Source organism: Aulonocara stuartgranti, assembly GCF_965226115.1.
Source record: "Aulonocara stuartgranti genome assembly, chromosome: 18".
In the NCBI taxonomy this organism is placed as follows: domain Eukaryota; kingdom Metazoa; phylum Chordata; class Actinopteri; order Cichliformes; family Cichlidae; genus Aulonocara; species Aulonocara stuartgranti.
The window spans coordinates 32889914-32914311 of record NC_138954.1 but is presented as its reverse complement, the minus strand read 5'-3'; the positions used below and the strand labels follow the sequence as shown (position 1 = coordinate 32914311).

The 24398-nt window shown below is 39.4% G+C and overlaps 1 protein-coding gene across 4 annotated transcripts in view; it reads left to right on the top strand.

Annotated features, from left to right (window-relative positions):
* brinp2 (bone morphogenetic protein/retinoic acid inducible neural-specific 2) overlaps positions 1 to 24398 on the top strand; it is a 292899-nt gene that overhangs the window by 80349 nt on the left and 188152 nt on the right. The window contains exons 2-4 of one of the 4 annotated variants that reach the window (XM_082514234.1): positions 14492 to 14586; positions 15926 to 16038; positions 21133 to 21585. In XM_082514234.1, coding sequence (XP_082370360.1) covers positions 21200 to 21585 — 386 coding nt within the window. In that variant the 5' untranslated portion in view covers positions 14492 to 14586; positions 15926 to 16038; positions 21133 to 21199. Of the gene's footprint in view, positions 1 to 7641; positions 7658 to 14491; positions 14587 to 15925; positions 16039 to 21132; positions 21586 to 24398 lie in introns of those variants that run through there. The other 3 variants (XM_082514235.1, XM_082514233.1, XM_082514232.1) reach the window with 3 other exon arrangements.

Below are 24398 nucleotides of genomic sequence, written 5' to 3'. Positions count from 1 at the left end.
TTTACTTAGCATGACAACAAAACTAAAACTGCACTATTGTAGACTGTTCCAGAAACCTTGATAATAGTGTATGTAAAACACACTTGTGGCACCACAGTTCTTCATTTTTTTTACTTGTGGTGCGATTTCGTGTGAACTGACATGCAATTTTACACAACGGCAGCAGCCTGATTAACACATGATTAACAGAATGAAATGAAGTATGTGCTTTTAATTACTTGATAAGATCATGTGAAAAAAGTTCTGAATTGATTCCAGCATTCTCTCTTACTGCTCTTGTAATATTTAATAATATAGCACAGTCTGTTGTTATTATATGTTATTAGACTTCTTCTGACTAACTGTGATTTCATAGGTTAAGTAAAGAAACTTCTGTATGATTAAACTCTGGCCAAGTAGCTGTGTGGGAGAGCAGCGATTGAACATAAACATGACAGTTTTAGAACGAACACTCGTGGCTCTATAGTTTCCAGACAGCCTGTGGTTCTCCACCTGCCTGCTCACCACTTACTGGAGATGAATGAGCCTTGGGCGGCCATTACTTACCTTGTGAAATGGGCTTAAGAGGGATAGCATAGCCCCTGTCAGCGTGAATGTGACCAAACACCATAAAGTCAGGCTCATTTAAAAAGCGATCCATTACACGTACAAAAATGTGAACCCGTAATGTACTTTTGATCCCACAGTAAATTAAAAACAAGAAAAAGAAAAAAATCATGTATACAATGGAGCATAACATAGAGCTGCAAAGTGCAAATGAATTTTAAAGAGCGCTGATGTATGCGTTTGTCCATGATTTTCAAACGTTGATTCATCTGACCCAAGGACAGTTTTCTACTTTGCCTCAGTCCATTTTAAATGAGTTTTGACCCAGAAAGAATTGTGCATTTTTGGATGATGTTGATATGTGGCTTCTCCTGCATGATGGAGCTTTAAACCTATATTTGTGGATGGCACAGTAAACTGTGTTCATATCTAGTGATTTTTACAAGTGTCCCTGAGGCCATGCAGTGATTTCCTATATGCTTTCAATGCACTACCACCATCTTTACCTCTGAAAAACACAATCTCGCTCTAAGATGTTTTTATGTGGCAATGATCTGTTGGCAGGTAATGTAATTAGTTGTGAAATTTTCCTCCTTTTGCTTGTTTTTAGTACTTTTCTAGCCTTTCGTTGACCTCCTCCTAAATTATTTAGACATGTTGCTGTAATCAAATTCAAATCAAATGAGCTAATTTTCTTCAGGAAATTGTAAAATTCTATTTAGTATGCTTTCTGTGTTATGTTGTGAACATGGGATTTATGAGATCTTTTGGAATTGAAGTTTTATATCCTCAGTAGTCAAAAAAGAATTTAGATCATTTGCTAGATGAAATTGCAAACTCAAAAATATTGTAGTTGGAGTACATACGCATCTTTTTTAAATGTTTTTAAACGATCAGAAAATGTGAAAATGATTAATGATTTATTTGAACTGTTGTTTTTCTTGGCTAGAAAGATTGTACTGCAAACACCTTTAACAACGTAAAAAAAACAAATAGTTTTAACTTATGGCTAGTTTTAACTTATTTTTGACTTTCTCTAATCCACAGAGGGTCAAAAATATACATACAATATTAAATATTTACACCAGGAACAACCCAATCACCAAGACTCAATCCTGCAATCAACTGGAAACTGATGGAACATCAGTATCACTGTCCACAGTGAAGCTAGTTTTACATTGCCATCGACTTAGAGGTGCAGACCAAGAAGCCCCTGCTTCAGAATCTGCAGTTTTGAGCTTGATTGAAATTTAAAAATAAATTGGTAAAATAAAAGTTTATTTTACCAATGTAATAAATCATGTTCTGAATATGATGTTATGTACGAAATTCCATGATAATCCAACCCATAGTCATTACCAAAGCATCACATCCTGCAATTTTCCCAAACGAGTTGGCATCTCTAAATTATTCACAAGGTGTCCTTTGGCATCAGTGCCATGACATCACAGCTTTAGGCAATAATGAGACAGGTGTCTCAGAATTCATTACAGTTGGAAAACAAAAAGCCCCTTAACACAAAACACGGTGTCCTGAGTGATAATCACTTACTCCACTGCCATCCCTCAAGTTTCCTAATGTGGAGCTCTTTAAAGAAGAATCGCTAACTAAAGGTGTACAGTGCCTAGGTGTCAGTACACCTTTTGCATAATTTGGAGATCCCAGCAACATCTGACTGAATAGTAGTATTTGATGCTCTGCAAAGAGAAGAAGAAATGTAACGGTGAAATGAGAAGTAAGGGAATAATCATGTTCTTCCATTATTTTCTAAAAAGACTATACAGTAAAGCAGTTCTTGTTGGATGACTTTTCCTGAATTCCATCCTTTTGACTAAAATCAGAATTCCATTATAGCTCAACATACCGAGAGAAAGTCATGCTTCCTGGAACTATGCAGATCCTCCATAATTAGTCTCTCATTTTTATTCTAATCAGGTGTTGGGTGCATGTGTCCAGAGTCTGGTTACAGCATCACAAAGTGACTGACTTCCATAAAAATGTAGCTGAGGTTACAGAGCACTCAGTATGTGTTTGGAATTATAATTAGTCCACTTCTGTTTCTAAGTTAATTTTTGCGTTTGTGGATCTGGGCTATTTAGCAAGGTGGAACACCTCTATCGCTCGACTCATTCTAACACCATGGTCTGCCCATTAGTACACATATGGTCTGCCTGGCAATGCCTGATAGGCTGTAAGTGCTTAAGCCAGCCAATTACCAGCCAACTGTTCTTTTAGAGCATTCCTTTGACATCAACCAAGATACCCACAGTCAGTAGTGAAAGCTATTCTAATAGTCCCATCAATTGTAACATTTGTACTGATTGTGCTAATAGCTTAATGATTTGATGATGAATAGTGCTTTGGGGTCCTTTTGTTGTGGCTGGCCTGAAAAAACATTACAACAAAAAGCACAGCAATTGCACACAAGTATCATCATTTATTGGCTACCAGAGGAGCTTTATTCTACTGTTATGGACCGGAATAAGTGCAAATGTGTAACAGTGCGTGAGATGTGGATTTGTTTAACTGTCCAGCCCATTTGCATGGCTTTGGTTTGTCCTTAATGTCTGCTACATTATCAGAAGTGACCTATTCAGCAGTTAAATGACCAGCAGTTTGTTTATCTATGGATTTCCTTTTAAATGTAGTACCCATGGCTGTGGCTAATTCTACTCATTACTGGTTGTTATTGTCAACTTAGTGGTACTGGCAAATAACAAAAGTGACTACACTGCTGATTAGTAAATGCTGCTGGTCAATGCTGAGGCTGCTGCTCGTCACAAATTAACGACATCCGAGTTCACATATTATTAGTGACTCCATTACTAAGGCTTTTAAACAATGTGAAGAGATTTACTTCATTAGGAATATAAGGCAGCACCAGAATGTATCAGCCCCAATAACAATCCTTCAAACTGACAGAAATTATGCCATTATCTGATAGCATTCCAACAACAAAAGCAAATAATTGCCTAAATTCATCTGTGGATGAAACGCTAACCTCCTGACTCTGCAGTGATTTCATGCTGAAACAGACCAATCTGCATCCACAAAAGCTGCCATAAGCTCATAGATGGATGTGCTTGGTTTACAATGTGGCCTCTGTTTGTTCAACTACGTATGTTAGGAATCAGCTTTGCCTTTCCTAATGTATGTCAGTCCAGCTATTAACACAACGACATTGTGGCTAGTTAGTGTTTACAGTCAAAGCCTTTTCATCAGTGTAATAGTTGGAATAATCATTATACCTACATTTAAACCAGTGATAATTGTATGGCTGCCACAGTAGTCTACGTGGCCAGACTGATAAGCTTTCGATGGCCCACATGGGGCCCAGCGCTTGCTCAATTACATGCCAACTGTTTGTATATGTAAAGATTTTACTCAGCTGTGGACAATTCTGCCAAGAGCTTGTTAATGCTGTTTGTGAGCTCACTGTCTCAGGCAGCACCAATTATACTTAGTGTTAGCTTGGGGTGATTCAGTAATTAACTTCTATGATAGTGCCATGTATGTCATGACATTTGAATTCTGCTGGATTATTTCTCCTCTGTAAGCTGCTGTACGTGGACAGAGATTCACCCTTCAGTTACCAAGGCAGTTAGCATTCTGAAGGTACCTCAGTGAGCCAACTATGCAGCAGCTGCAACATGCCAGCCTACAGCTGGTACGGTACAGAGCTTTAATAAGGCATAAAAACAACATTTCTGCTAGGTTTCTTATGGATTTTGTATAGAGCTGAACAAAGGGTCAGACACACACACACACACACACACACACACACACACACACACACACACACACACACATATGTATATATATATATATATATATATATATATATATATATATGTGTGTATATATAAAAAAAGAGCAGTTTGTGTTTTGGTGTTGGTGTAATGCTAACCACGTATATACTGTAATAGTATTTTGTCTAGCACAGGAGTCATAGCAAAGCATGTTTCTAGTCATCTAATTTGCTTTCTCCTCTATTAGCTGTGATTTGCCTTTCATCTCTTTACCAGCTAACTGCACCATCATCTTCATTTTCTAGAAACATACTTTGTCTGTCTACGGCCTATTGGTGCTGATCAGATTAGCACAGCTGCCTGCTGAATATTACCTATTAAATCCACATTGTTTTGATTGTAGAAACAATTTTGTCCAAAAGTACCTTCTAAGGTTAACTGCAAGATGAATATCAATTGTCAGTACAATAAAGAAGACACTTAGAAAAACAACAGATTAGTGCAGCATATAAAATAAACTTTAACATCTGTTAGGAATAGAGTCAGGTTTATACTGCATTGTAACAAGTGTGGCTTAAAAAGCTAAAGCATGTTTTTTTGTTACCTATGGCTTCTGTTGTAAATTTGGGTATGGTAAATAAACAATGACATCATATGAAGAGTAAATATGATTATAACCCTAACCTTTTTTCTCATCCTGACCGTGAAAAGGCCATTGGCTATCAGCAGTGTTGGGAAGGTTACTTTTAAAATGTATTCCGTTACAGAATACAGAATACATGCCCCAAAATGTATTCTGTAACGTATTCCGTTACGTTACTCAATGAGAGTAACGTATTCTGAATACTTTGGATTACTTAATATATTATCATGCTTTTTACAACAACGTGAATGTACTATTGCTGTGTGATTTATTACTATTACTGAAGGTCCGCGACTCCGAACTGTAGTAAAGGGACCTCTGACTAATACGGCGGGGTCCCTGTCGGCTCATAGCCGAAAACTAGCTTTACTTTGTTGTGTGGGTCAATTTTTCTTGCGAGAGACAGAGAGAGGCGTTGAAAGGCTGCTCCAACGGAACTTATTGTTTTTGGAGGAAAACACGAACACGGTGTACAGTCGAGTCTTAATACCTTACTTACAACTGGGCTCGTCAGGCACTCTTCTTGGCTGCAGTGGTTATTATTATATTTACATGCTTCCAGCTCCCGTTTTTCCTCGACGACAACTCGTACCTTTCCACTCTCCTTTTTCTCCCTCCTCGCGCTCACAGACACATAACGTGTATGGCAGTGCATTCTCCCTGCAGCACGGACTACACTGAACATGATGCTACATTCTTTAGAGCTATGCTTGTAGCATTCTGCCTGTTAGCTTAGCACAACAACAACAACGAAAAGGCGCTCTCTCACCCAGGAAACACACAGTCGCAGAAAGAGAGAGAGAGCGTCGCCCTGTAACCATGGCAACCGTAACGCTGCCGCCTGGAACAACAGAACGTAGCTGTCAAACAAAACCCAAACAGGCCTGACCCGCGACAAAATGAAACAGGAAAGTACCGCAGTGTAATCCATTTATTTCAACAAAGTAACTGTATTCTGAATACCACCTTTTTAAACGGTAACTGTAACGGAATACAGTTACTCATATTTTGTATTCTAAATACGTAACGGCGGTACATGTATTCCGTTACTCCCCAACACTGGCTATCAGTGGCGTGTTAAAGGGTTAATGCATTATTTTCTACCAATCAGAATCTCTCAGGTATATCATTTATGCACAGGGCTATACTGGCATAAATTACTCTTTTGTATATTTAAAAAACAACCCAAAGTACACCTATATTGCTGTAAGGTGGTCTAATTTGAGTTCCCCATCCCCCTGGTCCTTTTTAGTTACTAGAATTTGCTTTCTGCTGCTGCTGGCAAATTATCAACTGAAGCCCAACTTACTCTGTGCGGACCTATTTGGAAAGGATTAAACTAGCTTGCAACTAATAAAGGAGATGTTGCAGTATGCATATAGGGACTTTATGAGGCAGCTTGACTCAGTGGTGAGCAGCTTGTGTAATTATCAGATTCCAAAATGAAGCAGGAAAGGGAGATTTTGCATCGGGGGTGGGGGATGGGGGGCTAATGAGGATGGGATGAGAGATGGGATGGGGTGGGAGAAGGAGGATGGGTGGTAAACCTACAAAAAAGAGGGCGTGGTAGTTTCACATATAATAGAAAATAATCATACAACAGCACTAAGTGAGTACTAGGAATTCATTGATTAATGCATCCAGAAACACATCCATTGACTGTGACGAAATAAGTATCTGTAACTGTCATCTGCAGTTACACAACAAGTTGTGTAACTGCAGTGTGTGTACTGTTAAAACACACTGTGGTGTAATAAAACATACAATTAAAAACCAAGCAAAATATTCCTATAGATCATAAATGGGTATTAAAATTTGTCCTAAGAAACTGATTATCAAGCAAATTTTATGCATTAGGATGTGTTAACAGCTTTACATAATCCATTTGGTGGCATCATCAACACATTACACATTTTACAGTCCGTCAAACTGGACGTAACTGATAGAAATGAGATTGTTTCCCTTATTCTTAATACCAGTTTTGGGCAGGTAATCAGTAACTTGCAACTAATTGCGTTTTTAAGCTCCTCGTTTTTTCATTATTTGTTGAACCTTTACTTTAGTACCTGCCAACAAAGTTGCCGAAGATAAATGAAAGAGGGTTTAATGCTCCAGACTCAGAGCAACTGAAAATTGATATAAGTCTAATCCTTGCTTGGGGATCTTTGAGTTCCAGCTCAGCAACAAAAGTGTAAAGTGTATGTATGTTTAATAACTTGAAAAAAATGTGTTCTGTGATTCATCCATTTCTTAAACTTGTTATCTAACTTGGGAACTCTAGGCGTCTGGAAACTATCCCAGCTGGCATTGGGAGAGAGATTCATTCTGGACAGATCGCCAAGTCATGCACAAATCCATACCAACACTGCACCAGTTAGCCCAGTGGTTCCCAAACTTTTTTTGCTAGGCCCCCCTTTGTTTTACAAGAAAAATATTCACGCCCCTCCCCCATTGTGGTGTATTTCACACCTCAAACATTTAGTAAACAATTAAGCAAATGCAATAAATTACAGGTAGTAAGAAAATAAACTACTAACTCTTTTATGCTACGTCCGCACCTACACGGGTATTTTTGAAAACGCAGCTGTTTCTATGTGTTTGGGCCTTTCGTCCACACGTAAACGACGTATTGCATCACCAAAAACTGAGATTTTTTAAAACTCCTTTTTTGCGTTTACGTGTGGACGAGGAATACAGAGTTCGTCACGCAACGTCAAAGGTATGTGCCTTTTTCCACGTCACGCTGTGCGCCACGTTATTGTTTACATGAGATGAATAGCAGAATGGCAGATAGTGGTTTGGGAAAATAAATTAGAAGTATTTAGCTGAAGTATATTTTATTTATGTTCTTTTTAACTTGTAGTTCTAAACTGGAAGATTATTGTGATATTGAAATATAAAAATATAATTATATTCTATTATTTTTTCATTGCTCAAAATAAGCGTCACACTCGCGGAAGCTGGTATATCCGCAGAAACGGCATTTATCGAGACTTTCAACCCCAGGTAGGCCAATTATGGATCTTCGGATCCACATTATGTCAGCAGCAGTTCTCCACCATGAACTACGTTAAAAACAAACAGCGCTCACGCCTCACAGATGACAGCTTACAGTCCTGCGTAAAGATGAAAGTGACTTCGTACAGCCCCGATCTGCAGACGCTGTGCGCAGAGGTTCAGGAGCAGAAGTCCCGTTGTAAACATATCACGGCAGACCCGACGATGTTTCCATCAAAATGCTTTTCAGCATCTCTTCATTGACAACTTTTCACACACGGCTGCTGTACGCATACAGCCGGCTGTAGCTTTTCAGCTCACAGCCCGACACATACCAACAACAACACAACATCAGAGAGAGCACAGACGTTAAGGCGGCGAGGTGTGATTGTGGCGCCGCTCAGGTGTGTCTGACTCCCCTGCAGCGGCACTGCAGACCACGCCCCGCCACACACATTAACCAGGTAAAATACATATTTAGGCAGAATTTTGCAAATATCTATTCCTATTTTTATTTTCTATTTCTATTCCTATTTTAAAAGCACTCTTTTTAATTTTTAGTGCTTTTTTCCAATTATTTTTTAAAAGTCAGGTCAAGGCTCCAAAAGCACAAAGGTTGTATAAGGGTGGCGGCTCACAACAGTTTTTGTTTGCTACATGGATCATTTTAGTTCAGCTGGGTGTCTTTCCTTTTGTTATATTTCTTTAAGAGTTCAAAATGTGTTAATTACATAAATAAAATGTAATTTTCTCTGTAGCACTTCAGGGATTTCACACCTTAGTTGTTCACACAAAGCATGAAGGTAAAAAACAATATATGCAGTGTTATCTTCATTTTAGATGTCAAAAAGTATTTGCGGCTCCCAGTGTTTTCGTTTGTGTGGAAACCGGGTCCAAATGGCTCTTTGAGTGTGAAAGGTTGCTGACCCCTGGCTTGGAAGGAAGTTGGTTTGGAAACGTATTCAGCGATGCTTCATCTCCTGCTTTGCGTTTGTGCGGGAGCCCCGTCAAAAACCTGTCTATTATGCTAGCAGTATCCAAGCGTTCTTTTTTTCTTCTTCTTCTTTTCATACCGCGCCCCCCCCCCCCTGCAATGGCTCTGCGCCCCACACTTTGGGAAGCTCTGAGTTAGCCTAACATGCATGCTCTGGACCTTGCAGTTAAAACACAAACGCATTCCTTTTGTATTATTTCACTAAAGTATCATTTGTTTTTCATCTGAAGCACCACAGTTGAAAGTATATGCTAATCTATGTTTAAAATAAGCATGACCTCCACTTGTAAGTATTAGTCATAGCCTACTTCTAAACACATTTTCATTGCCACAAAGAGATTTGCCAACTGCTGAGCATTCTGTTTTATTGTTCTCATAATTACTTAAATACAGGCAATGTGCAATGCTAATTCCTGCATCTAAGAAGGTGATTGCTGCTCAACTGAAATCAGCACAAGAGAAATAAAGTGAAAAGAAGCAGAGTTTTCTTCATCCGTGTCAATCCTTTTAACATTTATTTATATTAATAGTCTTGTATGAAAATTACCATCACCCTACTGTGCCATTAATGTAATGGCATTTGGTACAGGACTTTTATGTAGTGGCATTTTTTTTTTAAATCTTGCACTGCTTGTTAAATGATCTGAATATGTTTTCCCACCAAGTTGATTTATTACTATCCCAAACTGTCCTTTTACAATAATCACTGTATGCATTATTGGTTACTGTAACCACAATGTCAATGATTAGATAATTTAATAAGTTGTGTTTAATGAATTTACTTTACCTCTGTGTCAAGTAATTAGTACACAGTCACCCTCATGCATGGTTGTGTCATTGCAAAGAAATTTAATTAGAGAAGAACTCAAAAGCTACCTGCAGTGGCCAGTAGCCATTAATTTCAAGTATTTTCCTTAAATACTCAGACAAAGTGGAAAAAGGAGAGCTTATTTACCTGACTCCAAAGTCGTAAAACATTTGGAACCAGCAAATATTCAGATTAGAGAAGTCATGTTTTCCCATGAAAAACATGACTTAAATTATTGTTGGCAAATACATTGCCATTTCATTTTCAGGCTAACTGATTAATCAGCTAATCGTTTCAGGTAGACCTGGGAGGAATAATTAAGGTGCATAGTGGGGTTCAAAAGGAGACCAACCGCAATATTTGGCCACGAGGGTCGCCTGGGAGGATGAAGCCGGCCACGGTGTGTCATACTGAGCAAGTTGTTAACAAAAGCAGCATTTTCTAACATTTCTAACACAGAAGAGTGGGCGAGGTATGTAACTAGGGGCAAAATGACTTTCAGCAGAGCGTGCTGCTGACAGGCTGTTGTTTTCTTAATTATCAGCTGGTATAGATGTTAACAGAGGTATTGATGGGCCTTAATTGACCATATGGCTGTTTGTTTGTTTAGCTGGAAACTGGCCAGAGACTGCACTGATAAGACAATCATACACACACACTAACACACATGGATGTAAAATGTACTGCGCAGAAACATGAACTCTCTCACACACACACACACACACACAGGAAGCCAACACAGCATATAATTTGTAGGGGTTCCAGTTTCTAACCACAGGCCATCAGAGTGTGTCTCCCGACATTATCGGCATTATGCTGTGCACTGACATTATTGCTGGCTCTGCTGCTTCATAATCCAGTTGTGTGGTTGTTAGTTTGTGTGTGTGTGGTGTGTGTGTTGTGCATAGGGGAGTTCCCACCACCTGCTTATTCAAAACCCGACTCAGCCTGTAGGCACTGGGAGTCTGAGAAAAAGCCAATTACATTATTACGCTTTCTCTATTTTTAATCAGATGCCCTTTAACATCCCCTTTCTCTTTGTTCTCATTTGATTAATCCAACATACTTTTTAACTGCAGGTCACGTTTGTTCTTTTAATCCATAATCATTCTTATGTCCTTAGACTGTTAACAAGTTTTTGTTAGTCAAGAAAGGGAGTGGGACGGATTTGAGAATGCCTCCTACAGCTACTTGTAGGCGTTAGGCCGTGCATGATGAATAGCATTTGTCTTTCTTAAAATCATGTAGTTTTTCTCTTTTTTGTGGGGGGGGGGGGGTGGATTGTTAGGAAGCTCCTTTAAAAACTACAGCATGCACACACACACACACACACACACACACACACACACACACACACGCAAACAGACAAACCTACTGAATGAAAAGTAGAGGTCAATTGAAGACACATATTTGATGTGGACAGATTGCAGAGGTCTGTAAAATAGATGCTGAGGATATGGAGCCCAGTGAGTGCCTGGCTTTGGTGAGTGGGAAGACTTTGATGGATTTTCATGTTCCATGATTTCAGAATATTTATGTCCTAAATATCTTCTCATGTTGACAAATAATATTTTGCTTATTTTTTTAATTATGAAATGTGTTTGAGCAACAGTATTAGAGCATAAATCTCATTTTATTAAAGCTGACTTTTTCCTTATACCTTCCCATACTTTCCATACAGGCAATCAGATGGAAGTTTGCTTAAAGGGGGAATAACTTTTCAGCATATTATGCCTTACATAGAAAATCATGTAAACAGCTCCCGTATTGTAAGTAACTCTACACGTTAATAAGATTTGGGTAGGCATCACACCATATTAATTTCATTGAACGCTGCCAGGTTATTCTGCTGAGGTTCAGCTTGACTTTCAATTGCTCCTAAAATAATTAAATAAAGAAGCAACCCTACCCTAGCCATACTGCCATAATATCTTCCCACTGCTGCAGGACAGGCTTAATGTGTAGGTGAGAAGCAGGTAGGTGCAGTCTGAAGTAGGCCGACGTTGGTGAGTGAGATCTCAGCACAGGTAACATGGAGGCGATAGAGCTATAGGCACACTTTATACTGACAGACAGTCTGGTGAATGTACACGCAGGACTCCAGCCGGTGTTTACTATTCAGCTCCCACATCAAAGTGTAGAAGTATGCTGCTCTGTGTCTCTGGCTTTCTCCTCCTCTCTTTTATGTCTCTTCCATCGTATTCATCTGTCTGTCCTTCTGCGTCTCTCTCTCTCTTAACCTCCCTGTTTATATCTCTCTGACTGTCATCCTGTTCTGTTAGGATCAGTTCTCCGCCGCTAGCTTTCTTGCTGCCACAACCCCCCAAATCCCCAACTCCCTCCCCCTCCTCCAGGTCTCAGAGCCCGAATAACAAGGCAGGGTAGGAGCAGGTGTGCAGCTGGTCAGCTATTGCTGCTGACTCGCATAAATGCTGAAAGGTGAGTAGTGAGCTGCTGGGGTTGAGGAATACAGCTGGCCTCTAATGCTGATGGACCTCCACCTGCTTTAATGTTTGCCAAGAGCCTGGCCAGGTGCTTGGCAGCATATCCACACACAAACACACAAACACAGACTGAAACCAGCTCAGATTCTACACACACACACACACACACACACACAGAGCTACAAACGGACCATGAAACACATATGTGTGTCAGATCCAATAAGGAATCCCAGCTGTGGTAATTGCAGTGCACAGATAGCGAGCTGATGAATTCTGCTGCACATTAAGGTTCAGTGCTGCAGAGAAAAATGATAGTTGTATTTTGTCTGACTCAGAAATAAAAAGGAAAAAAGCTGGGACACTGGCTCCCTCCCATAATTCTCTGCCCTCCCAACTGGAGCACAAATTACTTAGATGAGTCAGGAGGTCAAACCGTTTTCACCTCAGCCTTTACCTCGGTCACTCTGCAGCTAGGTGGCAAGTTTAAGGAGAACGTTCTGCTGCTTTCTCTCAAAGAGCGCCTTTTTTCCCAGATAAATGTTCTCCTGTGAGAACGCCTGTCCCTTTTCCAGTCTCTCTTGTCTTTCCCAGGTTTCCCCATGTTTCTCATTTTCCCCCTTTTTTCTCCAGTTTAGTGCAAACACAGTAGAGCAGCACACTCTTTGCCCGCTAAGCCCAGTAGATGGGATGAAAAAAAAAAAAAATCCAATAAACATAAGCCTCCTTCCCCCTTGACTCTGCTGTCATCTCTGAGATGTTATTTAAGCGCGACGTGGTCGATTTTTCCATTCCACCTAGATGCCCTCACACCCCTCCTTATCCTCCGCGGCTCCCTCCTTTCCTTCCAATATGGATTCGAAATGTCCATGCCTTCTTCACTTACCTTCCGCTCCTCTAGGTTGGGTTACAGAGAAGGGTAAATACGCAAAGGGTATGTGAATAATGCAAGGCGTACATTAAATGTCAGGGCTGAAAATTCACAATTTCCCTCTATTGTCTCGCTGGCATTTGCGGCATGTTTTATGCATTTTATAATTAGTAAGTGAGTCTCGGAGGAGAAGGAGGCCTGGCAGTAACGACGAACACTTATTTCTGCGAGAGGTGGTGTTTTAAGAAGTTACAGAACTTCATTTGAAAGGCAAATCTCACAGCTCCTTGGAGTGGAAGACTATTGCATTTCTTTTTCTCTGAATCAATATCACTGCCAGCATGTATGTATGAGCTGTCTTTATATTCATAAAAATTCACCAAAGGACGATCTTACCAACCAAGTGTCTAAAAGTCCATTTTCCATTTTTAGTTAATTAAGTTGTCATGTGTTGTGATTATATATTATATTTACATGACAGAATATCTCCTCAGTATACAAACAAAACCTTTTCTCCTGTTTTCCCACAAACACAGTACCAGTCAAACATTTGATCAGCTGATCGTGGTGCAGAGACAACTCTTACTCTATTCATGTTTTCATATGCAAAATGTAATTAATAATTATACTAATATTACTGTAAACCGTAAGATTATTTAGATCTTAACAGACTTTCAGGATATTAGACATACTTGTAATAAAACTGTACCTTACTGGGTACTTAAGAATTCCCAATATGAAACTCATTTGGTCCTGCACATCATTTGCGCTGACGTTTCTATTACAGTTGTTTACATATTCAGACTTAAGTGTTGTAAAATGTTGTTGTACAGCCAAGTCGCAACGTGTCCGATGGTATTCTTTTTACTATTGTATAGCTTTTTGGTTTTCTGAACAATATTTGTTCTTCTAGTGCAATGTTGTCTCACAGTGACTAAGCTGTGCAGACTGAAGGAAACAGTAAATAGTGCCCTTTTGGCCTTTTGATGCCAAGAACTTCTGAAACAAAACCTATCCTCTAAAGTCAAAGTCCCTGAGCATTATCCCTGTCATCTGCCTTGTGATTTGTGGGTAGTAGGTATTTGTTAAAATAACCAGTGTAGTGAATATTCCTGTCAAACATTCTACAGAGAGTGTGTAGCTTGTAAGTATTACCCCAGTTTCATATACAGTGTGGCTGTTACATTGAACTAAGTGATATTTGCTTCTGCATTTCCCCATTTTCACAGTAAAAACAACAATACCAACTATTGAATAGTACATTGCACTTGTACACTGTGCATTGCACAGACACATTCACAGACATGTTCAATGGTTGATCTGATTTTCTTGTACCAGTAAACAACTGCACAAGCTGAGAAGATTCTCCATTCTGCAGCTTGACTATGAAAATATCGCCATGGTTTTGCTAACCCAAAATTATTTTTTTTTAAACTTTCCAGTACTGCTGATTTAACAGGCAACAGGTACCAACCAGTAACTGGAGAAGTAACTATAGCCTTCCTTCTTTCACATTACTCCAATATATTCAGCTGAGGTAAGATTTTATTCAGATATGCAGTTTAGAAAACCACAAAACACTCGTTATACACAGTAAACACAGTAATCACAGTAAAAGAGCTGCTGTATATTTTTACAGTGGTAGCTGGATGACAGTAAGCTACTGTAAAAAAAAGTTTACGTTAATGTTGCAGTATTGTAATTTGCAGCATTATGTTCTTGTTAACAGTATTATTGCTATATTGTCATTTGTAGCATTATTACTGTGTTCTCATATACAGTATTGTTACTTTATTTTTTGTAAGGTATGGTTCATTTTTAAATAGTACGATACTTTAATACTATGTTTATTTTTCAAAGCTTTTTTAAAAGCCCTGATAGCTTATTAATGGTTTTTTAAACAAAAACAAAAAAGGGATATTACAATAGTAGACGGCCCTGAGAGGTCGAATGCGGTGCAACCAAAGAAAACACCACATAATAGCAAAACACACTGCAAAAGCATACAAAACACAATGTAAGGAGAAAGAAGAAGAAAGAAGAGAAAGAAATAAAACCTCACAAATTAATAAAAGGACACAACAGCTGTGGATTGTACTGAGACAAGCTGAAAAGGACGCTTACTGTGTTCTTCTCCCCCACAACACCGATGAATCCTCTTCTTTTTTTCAGTGTGTGTCAGTGCAGCATGTTTTTTGTTTTGTGTGCTTTTGAAGTGCTTTTTCTGTTTGCTAGTGTTCTAAGGTTGCTCTGCATGGGCCACCGTATAGAAGCAAAACTACAGTTCTAAAAAGGACACTTTATAATCCACAGAAAAGTTGGCACAGAGATGGAATTACACACAAAAACGGGTTTGTTCAGGTGTCCGTGCAGTTGTGGCATTGTGACTGTGCTACCTTCAACAACAGTAAGTTTTATTAGGAGTGGAAAGATATTTAATCTTAGGCAGATCAAGCTCGCCTCGGTGCAGGCTCTCACATTCAATTAGCAACTCTTATATAGGGAGCTTCTCTAACCTAGCCACAGCTACACAATCCAACTCTAAACCAGCTGCTTCCTTTATGCTATATCTGACTTAATCAGTGTCATATTTGTTTGCACTGATGGTCTGTTGATCTGTTCTTGCTGCTGCTGTGCAAAATCTCTGTGGTCCATCAACAGAAACCAATGTACAGTAGTTTGTAACAAAAATCTGAATTTCACTGCAGTGGTTGTGACTGAACTGTAAGTATTTTCCCCACCGCTCTTTATGCTTACCTGTAAAATCTGTACTATTGGACTGTTCTTTAGTCGGCAGTGGAATTAGTTACGTTTGTAACTCTAACTATATAGAAGAATTTTCCTTTTCTTTTCTTTCTTTCTTTTTTTTCAAACAGGCACTCAGGCTCAGAATGCTTGACTGACTCGTTTCAAAACAGACAACTGGACCTCTCTCAGGACATAAGAAAACAAGAAATCTGGCACACCGGCTTTACCTCTGGGCCAAACGGTACAAGAAACAGCATAAGCAGACTATCCTATTCATCAAGTTTTCATCCTGCTTTTAGTTGTATAAATACGTTCGTTTGACAGATGACTTTGCTAATTGCCTTTTCAAACTGCAGTAATCTCCTGGTGCAGTGGGTGAAAATTAAAAATGCAGTACCCTGAGTATTGTTTTTTCATGTCTAAGCCTGCATTTATCTACGTGAAATTAATTCTCTAATTTGTTTGTGAGATAAACAGGGAATACTTGAGATCCCAATCCACTTAAAGCACCTCCTCCGCTGCTTTACATATCCGTTCTGAAATGCTGATTTGTCCCTAAAGACTCCACCCGGCGGTCCTGCTAGTCATTACCGCCGAAATGAAGAGCAAACCTCGACTCTTTTGAAGGGCACTGTGAAGTCTTTTCAAAGTGTCACCTTAAAGACAGTGTCAAAGCACTCTGCCTTCTCCTGGGCTGAATAAATGAAAGCCACATTAGAAAGAGCTGTTTGGTGTTAGATGCTGGGAAATCACACTTGAACTGCCGTGTGGCCTACACTGCTAATGCCTACGATTCTGTATGGAGGCAGGTGATGACACGCTTGTCCAAACACACAAATCATAAAGAAACTGAAAGCAGTCAGGCATGCCACTGTCGTGGGACTATCCCCATCAGATGCATTACTAGCTTTCAGTCCTTCAAAAAGTTACTATAAAATACGGTCACAGAGTCACAAAGCAGAGATCCATTTCATTTTAGAAGCCCATGTTTCCATTTTCAAGGCTATTTCAAAATAGCTTTTATTTGTACATTAGCTGTGTTATGAAACCAATCTGTGGTTTTAAATTTCAAATATCAAGTGCTTGGATGACAGCAATGATGCTTTTTTCAAAATGTTTCATTCAGAAATTATTCAAAGCTTGTGAGCGGTGTCTTTTGGCTTGTAATAAATACTTCCATTTTACTGAACTGTCTACAGAAAGGAAGATTTCAGCTAAAATCACATTAGCACCATTACAAAAGCTGCTTTTGCAGAGCGCCTAGCTCTCCTGGGTCAGATTCATTGTGTGGCTCTGTATAATTCATAAAGTATATAAATGAATGGCTAAATGCACAGGCAATAGCACACAAGTGAGAGGCTTTATCCTTCACTAGCTTTTAGACCAATGTTCAACAAGTCAAAAGAAAAAAAAATCTATCCCTTGAAGAAACTGTGCAAATACAAAACTGTATTATTTCTTCCTTGCTGCTTACATCTTGTGATCAGTGCAACAGTTTGTTTTACTATGGGATTAAACACATCTTTACCTGATTTCGACTTGTAGCTGATATCATTCACATTTAATATCTTACATACAGCATCCATGATATTGCACTTGTATAATATGCTAAGGACCCTAAATTTCATATCAAGCTCGGGAAACATGTTTTTTCTGCTGAATCCAAATGCACTTAACGACCAGGCTTTCTCCACACCTTTTCTTTCCACCTCACTGCATAAATGTCACACTCCTTTTTGCATTAACACTGAATCATGGCAGTAAATCGAAATAATATGCAGTCCAATAAGGACTTCCTGGGGATAATCCTTATTCCTGTGGATGCAGAGTTTTTGTGCCCTTGGTGTCATACCAGTAATTTAGTTTTGTACCAAAGGCATGCTCAACCCTTTCCAGATCAGAAGGTTTTAAAAAGGATTTTAGTGTCAAGATTGTTCTGAGCTCAAAGAAGCTGCTCTTGACAACAATTGTTTTTAAAGTGGTAACATTTCAAATTGTTGATGCGTCTTCTTTTGCTTTTCATAAAAAGAGTTTAAAAGCGCAGGGTATTGTTTAATCTCTCAACTAACAGTGGGAAGTCAAAAAAATGAAAATGCACTTATTGACCCTTCATATGGAAAAGTGATTTCCAGGTAAATACAGTTTTAAATCATCTGCATAGAAATGAAAAGATATGGTATAATAATTTGACTTAAACTAAGCATGCACAAAGAAAAAGGCTAATTTCTAATGACACTTGGAACTTTCCTCCAGCTGTGTTCACCTCTCCTCTCTTTCCTGACAACCCTAACAGATTCATTAAGCCAGGGATAAGATTTAAATCTCACTCTGAGTGGTGGAGCCTAATCGAAAGCACAAGTACAGAACGCATGAAAAGAAACACTGAGTTCTTGAACACCCAGATTGTGAGCAGCAGAGGAAAGAGCTGTAGTGTTGTAGTGTATCTGTGGAAGAGCTGAACCTCCTACAGTTGTAGGGACCAAAGGTTGAAAACATACAAGTGAGTTAAAACATTATCCACAATTACAGGATGATCTATGTTATAAAACCACATGACAAAACAAGATCAAGGTTAACAGACTTGAATGAGATTAAAAGATTCCCACAGTTGGTTTAGGTGAGTGTTAGTGCTGCAAACACGTGTCCCCCAAAGTGAATCTGCAGTCATACATTCCCTCATAGCAGACAGGTCTGGGCCGGATCTGGTGTCAACCCGGCACTGCTGGCTGACTTCTGGCATGGTAAGAGGTGTGTCATCCAGATATGGGCCAGGCCTGGCTTAGATGGCACTGTTTATGTGACGGCATGCCATATCTGGCCCGATTGTGGATTGGTTTATGTGGCCTAGGCTCATAGAAAACAGGTCTACCCTGGATCTGGCATCAAGCTGGCACTTCTGACTGACTGGTGTCATGGAAGGGTGTCTGTCAACCAGATGTGGGCCAGGTCTGGCAATGGAGGCACTATTTATGTTCCTATTTTTCTATTTTAGTTAGAAGACCCAAATGCCATGTTGCAATACTATACGGCTGTGGTAGCCAATGTTTCAAATGCAAGTTTGACAGGTTTGTGAGTGTACACTTTATCCAAAACCTAGTGAGGATTTACTCATGTTTTCCACTGGGTGGCTGTAGCTGAGGCGGTAGAGCAGATCACCTACTGATCTGAATAGTAGTAGTTCGATCCCTGGCTTCCCCAGTCTGCATGTCAAGAGTATAAATGTAGTTAGGAAGCACTCAGTTTAGAGAAGGTGTGTGAATGTGGCATGTTGTATAGAGCACTTTGATTAAAATGGGAGAGTAGATAAAGGGGTGTATAAGATTCAGTCCATTCATTGTCTGAACAGAGCTTTGTCTTGTTCCTTATGCGCTATTATGTTCTTGCACATGTTGTTATTACATGGCTTGATTCAGGTACACATTAGGCTGACATCTGAAACTGTTCTGGGCCAGCACTGTGTCTGCAACTGGCCTTGTGCTGGCAAATGTGTGGGCCACCACTAGGAAACCAGATCTGGTCCACCAAAGGGCCGTTATTGTTTGCGGGTCACGTGTAAGCACATTGCGTGGGCCAGATCCGGGCCGTACCAGTTTTGCTATGTGGGTTACTATTACTGAGGACAGAAGGTCTGAAAATTAATGTCATGAAGTTTGACCATGTGCACTAATGACTGTTAATGAATGTTAATGATGAAAAGTTTAAACATTGATTTCAAGGAGATGAATGGCTGTCCCTCCCTGAGCCCGGTTCTGCTGGAGGTTTCTTCCTGTTATAAGGGAGTTTATCCTTCTCACTGTTGCCAAAGTGCTTCCTAATTGTTGGAGTTTTTTCTTTGTTTTCTCTGTCTTTCTTGTTCTTTAACTTACAATATAAAGCACCTTGAGGCAACTGCTTTGGTGATTTGGTGTTATACAAATAAAATTGAATTGAATTGAAATGAATCCAGTCCTGAAGTTTTATTCTCACACGAAATTCCACATGCCCTTTTCCACATCTATTTACCAGAAAAAGAAACCGTATGTTTCTGTACCTTTAAGAAGTCGCTAGACTGTTCCTGAAGCCCATTATGGTGTCAAACAAAACAGCACTTGTTACTGTGTGCCAATTGTTCCATTAGGCACTTTTTTCAGCACCCACCAAAGATAGTAAAATCCCAAGAAATCCCAAGGATTAAACCAAAAACCAAAAACAAACAAATAAAAATGGAAATATTTTGATATGGAAAAAAACAAACAAACTGTGCAAATTCTTACACTATGCAAGTGGTGAAATAGTAAAGCTATTATAAAAATAAGTTGATAATTTCCACACCAAAGCAAATTTGTTTAGGTTTAGTGATGTATATATCAAAACTAATTGTGAGATTAATGTGTAGGCATTTAAGCACACTCAAACACTTGTGCATCTTTTGTGGGTTGGATAGCTCTCATAGCAAAAAAAGCTAATGGTATTGCCGAGGCCTAAAAGAGGGATTGAAATCAGGGATGCATTCTAGCCAGATGTTGAAAAGGTGCAATTTCTCTGTATTAACTCATTTAAACTCAATTGAAGTAGTATGTCAGAAAGTCCTCTGTTGTCTGTGACCTTTGAAAAATTTGCAACAGGAACTTCTCACACCCATAGTAATGGTGGAAGGCATAACATGCACGTGTTTAAGCATGAGCCCTGATCTGTGTGGATGACAGGAAGACAATAAGGCTTTGCAGTTGCTATGGACATTATTAGTCACACATGCTGCTTTTAAAACCGAACTCCAAGAATGAAAGGTTTTTGGCAATTACTCACCAACCTCTGATCTATTATCACCACCATGTGGACTAAAGGAGTGATGCTGATTTGCTCTAAGGCCGTGAAAACAGATGTTATGCCTTTGTGGTCAACGCAGCTATAAGAGACAGATATAAGATATGTTTATGTGGCCAAGTATATACAGAAGCAAAGGAAGCACAATCTGGATTTTGTCCACATTTAAGATGAAGGACAGTTTCAATTAGCACTGCAGTAAATGCAGTTTCATGATAATTGAACTTCCCTGTATGAGCAACAGCAAACCTCCATTTAGTATTTGATCATGGTTATTCATAATAATTATGTGTGTCTTTAGACGTGCACAGAATATCTTTCATGTCAACATTCAAAGTAGACATGAAAACGCTCTCACTGATTTGATTGATATTAACTTTGTAAACACCACTTAGAGGGGCATTATGCTGCCTTCATAATCACAATATATGGACAACAATGTCTGTCAAGGACAACAAGCTATGAATTAACAGAAATTCCTTCCTACTACAAAACATGTTTCAGCATGCTATCATTTCTCCGTTTCATTCAGGCCAGCGGGAGGTGACTGTCAGAAGAAATGCCGGTCCCAGGTGCCCTAGTACATCACCACTGGGACCATGGCGACTCCTTGGCCAATGAGAAGAGAGAGGTGCTCCCATGGCTCCGCCTGCCTTGCTAGATGGTTGGCGTCATCCTTGATGCTCCTATGGTTGCCGTGGATGTTATTATGGCTGCCGTGGCCTACCCAAGCTGAACAGGTGGGCAGCGGGGGACATGGCGGAAAGGTGCCGCATGGATCCCTTTCGTCCCCCTCATCTTCGTCATCTTCCTCCTCCTCCACATCCCCTTCTGGCTCCTCACCATGGGGTTTTAGCACAAGGCAGAGCGGAGGGCAGCTGGACTGGCTGCTGTCAGAGAAGGGCCCTTTCCACAGGTGTCCTGAGTACACCGAGTTCAGAGAGAGGTTCCAGCAGGGATTTTCTACCAGATACAAGATTTACAGGTGAGAGGGATCTGCACTGGCTAGTGCATGGGGTTTTTTAGTGAGACCATTTTTCTCTGTCATATCATATAATATGTACAGACTCTCTTTGTCTTTTGTGCAGACAAATAGGTGTGACTTTGTCTTCTTCCTTCCTGCATCTTCATTTTTTAAAAATAATTCCTTTTTTTTTATCTGCAAAGATTTTTGTATCTACCAGCTGTTCTTCTTTTACAGCTCTGTTAAATTACTTCAGCTTGCTGTTCAAATGTTCAAACTTCTTTAAAATGCTGTTCTAAAATGTTGCAACATCGCATGCTCTTGGCTGATGTACTGTGCAGGCAATCACTAGCTCTGTTTCTTCCTTGAAGTGCTCTTTAAGTGGACTATTTCAAAAGTGGACTTTATGTTTTTGTCATTTTATATTGACACAGAATCTTCTCTGCCCCTTTTTTCTATCCTTAGCACTTATCCATATGGTTAAAAAAGTGTTTCAGGGATGCTAGTGACAGAGGTCACCAGTCCATCACAGGGCTAACACGTTCACATTTTCATTCACATCATTTTGAACCAACAGTTAACCCAACACGCCTGTTTTTGAACTTTGCACATGCTCATATCTCTCTTCCTGTGAAAGAAGTGTAAAGTTATTTCACTTCTGCCAAAATTCTCAAAGAAGAAAGTGAAGAAGAAACGTTTGGTTTTTTTTGGATGTACATTTTTTCTTCAGCTGCCTAAGGGTTAGGTGATTGTGAATTTAAAATCCATTTTACTGTTTGTTAGTGCACATTTATGTGTTCTGATTCTCTTGAGATGACCAGTTGACCAGGGTCTTTGAAGGAAAATGTTTCTGGACAATTTTACCCCAGATGATCATGGAGAGATTTTGTTTTTATGTCAACACTCAGCACAAAGTTCATACTAAACAAAAGATTAAATAGCCAAATGCTGACTGAAAAAATGAAAGGGCATTAACCAATAAAACATATAATCACAATTCATGAACCACTTCAAAATGTCAAGTAAATGGGTGAAAATCAAACTATATTACTAGACTTTCCAGCATCTCTTTATTTTTCATAAAAGAACAGGATTGTGGCCAATAGAAAGTAAACAGAAAGAAAGAAACTTATACTTTTGAACACAGCTAATTATAGCAGATTCGAGTTCTTGCCTCCAGTTTAGACATTTAATTAGCTAATTAATGTCAAGTGAATGGTTTTGACACATTTTATGTCTTTATCTTGAGGGAAAGTTATTTTAAAGTAAGCCTAGAATGTTGCTGTGATATATTCAGTCTTTGCAAATTTATCGAAACAAAACATGCTCTTAGCTGAATCTGTTAAACAGTGACTAAACATGGATCAGAGGGAATGGATAATGCATTTTATCTGCCAGAATAAAGCAAGCGTTTTTTTAAAATACCGTCAATATAATATCTGAAGATATAAACGAGTAACAGTTCATTTTGACAGGTGGACACATTAAATGAAGCTATAAAAAATTCCCCTCTCACCCCTGTGGGCGGTATACCCTTCAAGCTCAGGTCCTCTACCAGAGGCCTGGGAGCTTGAGGGTCCTGTGCACTGCCTTTGCTGTTCCTAGGACTGCTCTCTTCTGCACAGAGATCTCGGATGTTGTTCCTGGGATCTGATAGAGCCACTCACCTAGCTTTGGGACTTTGCCTGTCTCTCTCATCATGGTCACTAAATGCACAGTAATGGCAGGTTTGTAATAAGACAGATCGCGCTAACATAATATGCACTGTTAGTTGATTATTTACCTGCTGCATTAACGGGAGAGGACGTGCAAACGTTACCGCTGCTGCTGGGTTGAGATTCACGAGTCCGGAGCGGAATTAAAAACACGACATTCATCTAAGGTCATCGTGTGTTTTGTGAGCTTTTGCATATTCGTAGTGTTTCCTCCCTTAAATGAAATATCTACTTTGCAAGTATTGCAAGTTGCCCTGTTGTCATCCGTTCTCGTAAAGTATAACCAAACTTTTGAGCGTTTTAGCCGCTTAGGCGCCGCGTTTCCTGTCAGGTAAATGACGCTCCGCAATGTGGCAACGTCATTCAGGGCGACTGGAATCGATAAGGGAATCGTTTGCCAAACAATTCCAAGGAATTGAAACAGTGGGAACCGGTTCTCAACAAGAACCGGGTTTCGATATCCATCCCTAATCCTGTCTTTCAGGTTAGCTGCTCTCACACTCAATATGCCTTTGTGTGTGTATATACTATATTTGGTGAAATAAGTAATTGATCCCTTACAAACCAGTTAGAATTCTGACTGTGTGGTACACAGATTGCAATTAATCAATCAATTACTGTGTGTGTGTGTGTGTGTGTGTGTGTGTGTGTTTGTGTGTTTTAAGGTTTTAAAATACCGTCAATATAATATCTGTTTTAAGGACTCATCGGTTGTATCTGTAGGATTCAGTCCTTACCCTTCTTAGGGTATATGTGTTTGTATTCAGGGTGGTTGTAGGTCAAAAGATAGAGCAAGTAATCTACTAATAGGAAGGTTTGAGGTTTGTTCCTTGCCTTCTCCAGTCTGCATTTCCAAAGTGTAAATTGATGTGTGAATGTTAGATCCATCCAGTCCATTTACCAGATGTCCCCTGTGTTTTTTTAATCTGAACTATTACATAAGTATGGTACAGTAATTGTATTGCATATATACATTTTTAGCTCTAGCCAAACATTACACTGCTCGGATCTCCTGCCAGCTTATTTGGTAACAATAGTAGTAAAAACAGAAGCTTAGCAACCACATATTTACTAGTCCCTTTTGCATAATTTGGGCTTTAAAATTCAGCCTGGTGGGCC